This window comes from Rhea americana, unplaced genomic scaffold (assembly GCF_003343005.1).
Source record: "Rhea americana isolate MKP2758 unplaced genomic scaffold, rheAme1 scaffold_128, whole genome shotgun sequence".
Lineage (NCBI taxonomy): Eukaryota > Metazoa > Chordata > Aves > Rheiformes > Rheidae > Rhea > Rhea americana.
The window spans coordinates 91,240-95,458 of NW_028185350.1; the positions used below are offsets into that span (position 1 = coordinate 91,240).

Sequence of the window (4,219 nt, forward strand, 5' to 3'; positions counted from 1 at the left end):
GAGCGGGAGCCGGAGCGGGAGCCGGAGCCGGAGCGCGGCCGGGTGCACCCCGGGCCTCGCGGCGCCCCGGCCCGCCGCCGCCGGGAAGCGACGGGAGGGGACGTCRGCGCTCGGCCGCGCCACGGCTCCGGCATCGCCTGGGCTCGCTGCCGCTTTTTTTTCCCCCTTTAACGGAGATATTCCTAGTCTTTAAATACCCTTAGTGAACAAGTTGCTGCCTCTTCAAAACCTCACGCGCTTTATGCAATAGCGGCCGATTTCTAGAAGCCAAAATCGGTATTAATAAAGCTGGAATGAGGTACGGCCTTAACTCCATTTGAGTCATTAGTTAGAGGCACCCAGTTCCCCAGCGCAGCCCTCCGGGGCTGGCGGAGGGAGGGCGAAAGCRGCTTGCTGCTTTTTGCCGAAAGCACGACGGTTTTTACCGGCAGGGGCTGCGATAAGGGGGGGACGAGGCCGCCTTTGGGGGAGTCGGGCCGGGATCGCGGCGGGCGGCTCCAAAGGAGCAACGCTCGGGGCGGCGATGCCTTTCCTCCCCCTTTAAAAAAAATAGTGGTTTATCTTAATCCGGGGGCGAAGGGGAGATGCAGGCTGCGTCCTTGGGGTCTAAGGCAGGCGAGACCGCGGAAGAAGCTGCTCTCGGCCCGGAAAGCTCCCAAACYGAAAGCACGTCGCTTTATCAAATACACTGCAAACCCCGTATTAAAACGCCGCTTTATTGCGTTAACGGGTCTGTATTGGATTTTCCTCCGYGGCAGCTGTGAAACCTTATACTCGGAGGCAGTATTTTATTAGCAGCCGAGGCTTCGGTTTTGAACTCCAAACAGGTTTAATTTAATATTAAGTAAGAGCCGCCTAGTGCCACTGTGGATTGAGGAGTTGATGGCGTGTGACTAGCGAGTTACGCACGGAGGTTATTAACTGTCTAAGGGGAGAAAAATGATCCGTCGCTGCATATTTATGAGCCCCCGGAGGGGCCGYGGGCGACGGCGAGCGGGTGCCGGGGTCGGGCAGGGCGAGAGGAGGCTGCGCGGGACCGCAAGCCTCGGCGCTCCCCCCCCGTCCCCGGCTCGCCGGCGGGACTGCCGCGGCTTCGAGAGGCTGAGGAAAAGCGGGCAGGCGAGGCTTGAGGCGAGGAAACCGACCCGGAAGCAATTAGCAGAAATTAGGGCTCAGGGATGATGATTATTATTATATATATTTTTTTTTTGCTTGAAAAAATGCATTTAACCGTATCTCTGGAGGGGCTGGTACCTGCGGCGCGTTACGTGTGGATAAGCGACCGGGTTGAAAATGGGCTTCCCGAGCCKCCCCGCGGCGTTTTCGGCCCCGACGCGCCCGCCACCCGAATAACGGGGTTATCTTTGCTCGCCCGCGCCGGTCGGGAAGGTGCCGCCGGGCCGAAAGGGCCCCCGGGCGGCTCCGGGAACGATTCCCGCCGGCGGGGCGGCGCGGCGCCGCTGCAGCATCCGGGCAGTTTTAAGTTATGCAAATCTATGCGCGAGGGCCGGCCAATGGGGGCTCGCTGATCCGCACGCCGCGCGCGCCGATTCGCGCAGCTCGCCGGGCGCGCGGCGGCGGGCGATCGCCGCAGGAGGACGCGTCCGTCTGGCGGCGGTGCAGGCTGCCCGCGCAAAGCGGCGAGGGTCGTTTTGGGAAGCCAAATCAGGCAGAAAAAAATATATATATATTTCTCCGCGGCGTTTTTGATCCAAGCTGTTCCGGCTCCCTTACCCTTTCCCTAAACCGTCGCCCTGCTTCGCTCGCCGCTCGCGCCGGCGGCTGGAGGAGCGACCGAGACAGCTCCCTGCGCCCGGCGGCGGGCGCCTGCGGATCGGCCGCTGCCGCCGAGCTGCCCCGGGTCCCGCCCGCGCCCCTCGGCCAGCGCGGCCCTCCCACGGCCCCCTCCCTCTTTGGCAGGGCTTTATTTCCTTCTGCTTTTGGAGAACCACTCCAGAAAATATTTCTTCCCCTTTTCCCACCAGAGTTTTTTTAATCAAATCAGAAACATCTCATTTCAAAATCCCTATATATACATATATCTTTTTTTTCCACGAGAGAGAGTTTGAAGTAAAACSTTTCCCTTGAAAAGGGTGAATAGATAACAGGACAGGCAATTAATAATCGAGCAGAGCTGGGCGGAAGGAGCTTTTTTAAAACAAAGAGATTATATTTTATTATATTTTTATGCAAGTTTYGTTAGAGGAGACGATCAAAAGAAGCAGGTGACAAGATCTCGAGTCCCGTCCATCATCCCGGCACTCTGAAGTCAGCCCAGACAGGCCTTTACTCGTCTGCGTGCTGGTGGGGACTGATAATTAAGTGCAGCTCCTCTTGTCCTTTGCTTTCTCCATTTCTGCACCCTGCAGAAGGAGGGGAAGGGGAGACTGGGGCAGGTGGTCGGAGGTGGTTGGGTCTCACCTGGGTGGTTGTGTGCAAGCCCATCAGAGGTAGTTAGGTCTTACCTGGGCGGTTGGGTGCTGGCCCAGCAGAGGTGACAGGTCTCACYGGGATGGTTGGGTTGAAGGTGGTAGGTCTCACTGGGGTGATGGGTGCAGGCTCATTGGAGATAAGTCTTGCCTGGGCAGTTGGGTGCTGGCGTGTTGGAGGTGATAGGTCTCRCTGAGTGGTTGGGTTGGAGGCAATGGGGCTCAGCTGGGTTGTTGGAGTGACCCCTCCCTCTGCTCCCATGTCCTCAGACACGCAGAGGCTTCAGGTGCTGGCTGCAGCGCGGGCTGGGTGTCTCCTGCTCAGAGCCCTGCCTTCAGCTCGGCTTGGGGCTGGGGCAGGAACAGAGCTGTCCTGGTCGGGGGCTCTGTGGCACCGGCGCGTTTGGAGCCCCGATGAGCTGGGGTGCAGCCCGGGGTGGCGGTGGGTGCCGCGGCCTCGCACCTTGCTGCATGGCCRTGTCCGTGTGTCTCATTGCAGGAGGCAGCCTCTCCAAGCAGGACTGGACCATCCAGTGGCCGACGCCGGAAACGGGGAAGGAAAACAACCCCGTGTGCCAGCCGGAGCCCGTGCCGTGGCTCAGGACGCACCTCGCACCAAGCCCCAAGGTGCCGGCCAAGTGCGGGCAGCACTACTGCCACGCGGGCTCGGCCCACGGCCCCGTCTACACCCACGTGGACCGGCTCACCGTGGAGGGCCACCCGGGGCTGTGCCCGCCGGTGGAGTCCGGCCACCGCTCCCTGCCGCCGTCCCCGCGGCAGCGGCACGCGCTTCACACCCCGCCGCGGACGCCCAACATCGTCACCACCATGACGCCGCCGGGCACGCCGCCGGTGAGGCGGCGCAACAAGCTGAAGCCGCCGGGAACGCCGCCGCCGTCGTCTCGCAAGCTCATCCACCTCCTGCCCGGCTTCACGGCGCTGCACCGCAGCAAGTCGCACGAGTTCCAGCTGGGCCACCGCGTGGACGAGGCGCACACCCCCAAGTAAGCGGGTGCCGCCAGCGGGGCWGGGCGAGCCGCTCGGCGCTGAGCGCCATCGCGGGGCTGGGAGATCCTTTGCAGAGGTGCCTTGGCTCCTAAAATACTGGGGTTGCAGGGAATGAGTCCGAGGAGGTCCCTGGGCGGAGACGTCCGGAAGGTCCCTCTCGGGGTACTTTGGGCTCTCTGTGTCTCCTCCAGCCCCTTTGCAGCCTGAATGGCATGCAAAGTGTCGGTGGTCTGGTTTAGATGCCCTCAGAAAGGCAGGTCTGAGGTTCGAGCCGACAGGACTCCGCAGAGCGGGAATGGTGCAGGCAGTATCCGGTCCGGGCATCAGGTCTGCAGGGAGCCGCGTTAGCGCTCGAGCTCCCTCTCTGGGAGCAGGGAGATGCCAGGCTGGTTACGGTGCCGCGGGCTGAGCCCGGAGAGGCTCTGCGTCTCGGTGCGGGAGAGCTGGTAGGCAACAGCAGCGAGCCCAGGATCGCAGCTCTGCAAAGCCCCCCCCATCCCGCGGCGTCCCTGGGGGCACCCGGGGTGCTGAGACGCTGGAGGCAGCTCATTTCGCAGCTGCAGCGTGGGGACGATGGTGCCCGGCCCTGCCGTAAGGGCTGGATGTTGRCGTGAGTGTGCGCGAGCGGAAGATGGGAAGTGCCATCTTTCAGCCAAAACGCGAGCCCCGAGTGTTCTACAGACCCTTCCTAAGGACCTCCCCGAGCGTCTCCTCCTGCCCGATGCTGTTCGCAGAAGGCTCTTTGGCCTCCTTCCCTGCTACCTCTGATGCTGGGACTGCTT

General features: G+C 62.0%; 1 protein-coding gene across 1 annotated transcript in view; it reads left to right on the forward strand.

Moving 5' to 3' along the window:
- KSR2 (kinase suppressor of ras 2) overlaps positions 1-4,219 on the forward strand; it is a 68,875-nt gene that overhangs the window by 8,891 nt on the left and 55,765 nt on the right. The window contains exon 3 of the mRNA XM_085326105.1: positions 2,700-3,433. Within this exon, the coding sequence (XP_085182231.1) occupies positions 2,700-3,433 (734 nt within the window). The remainder of the gene's footprint in view (positions 1-2,699; positions 3,434-4,219) is intronic.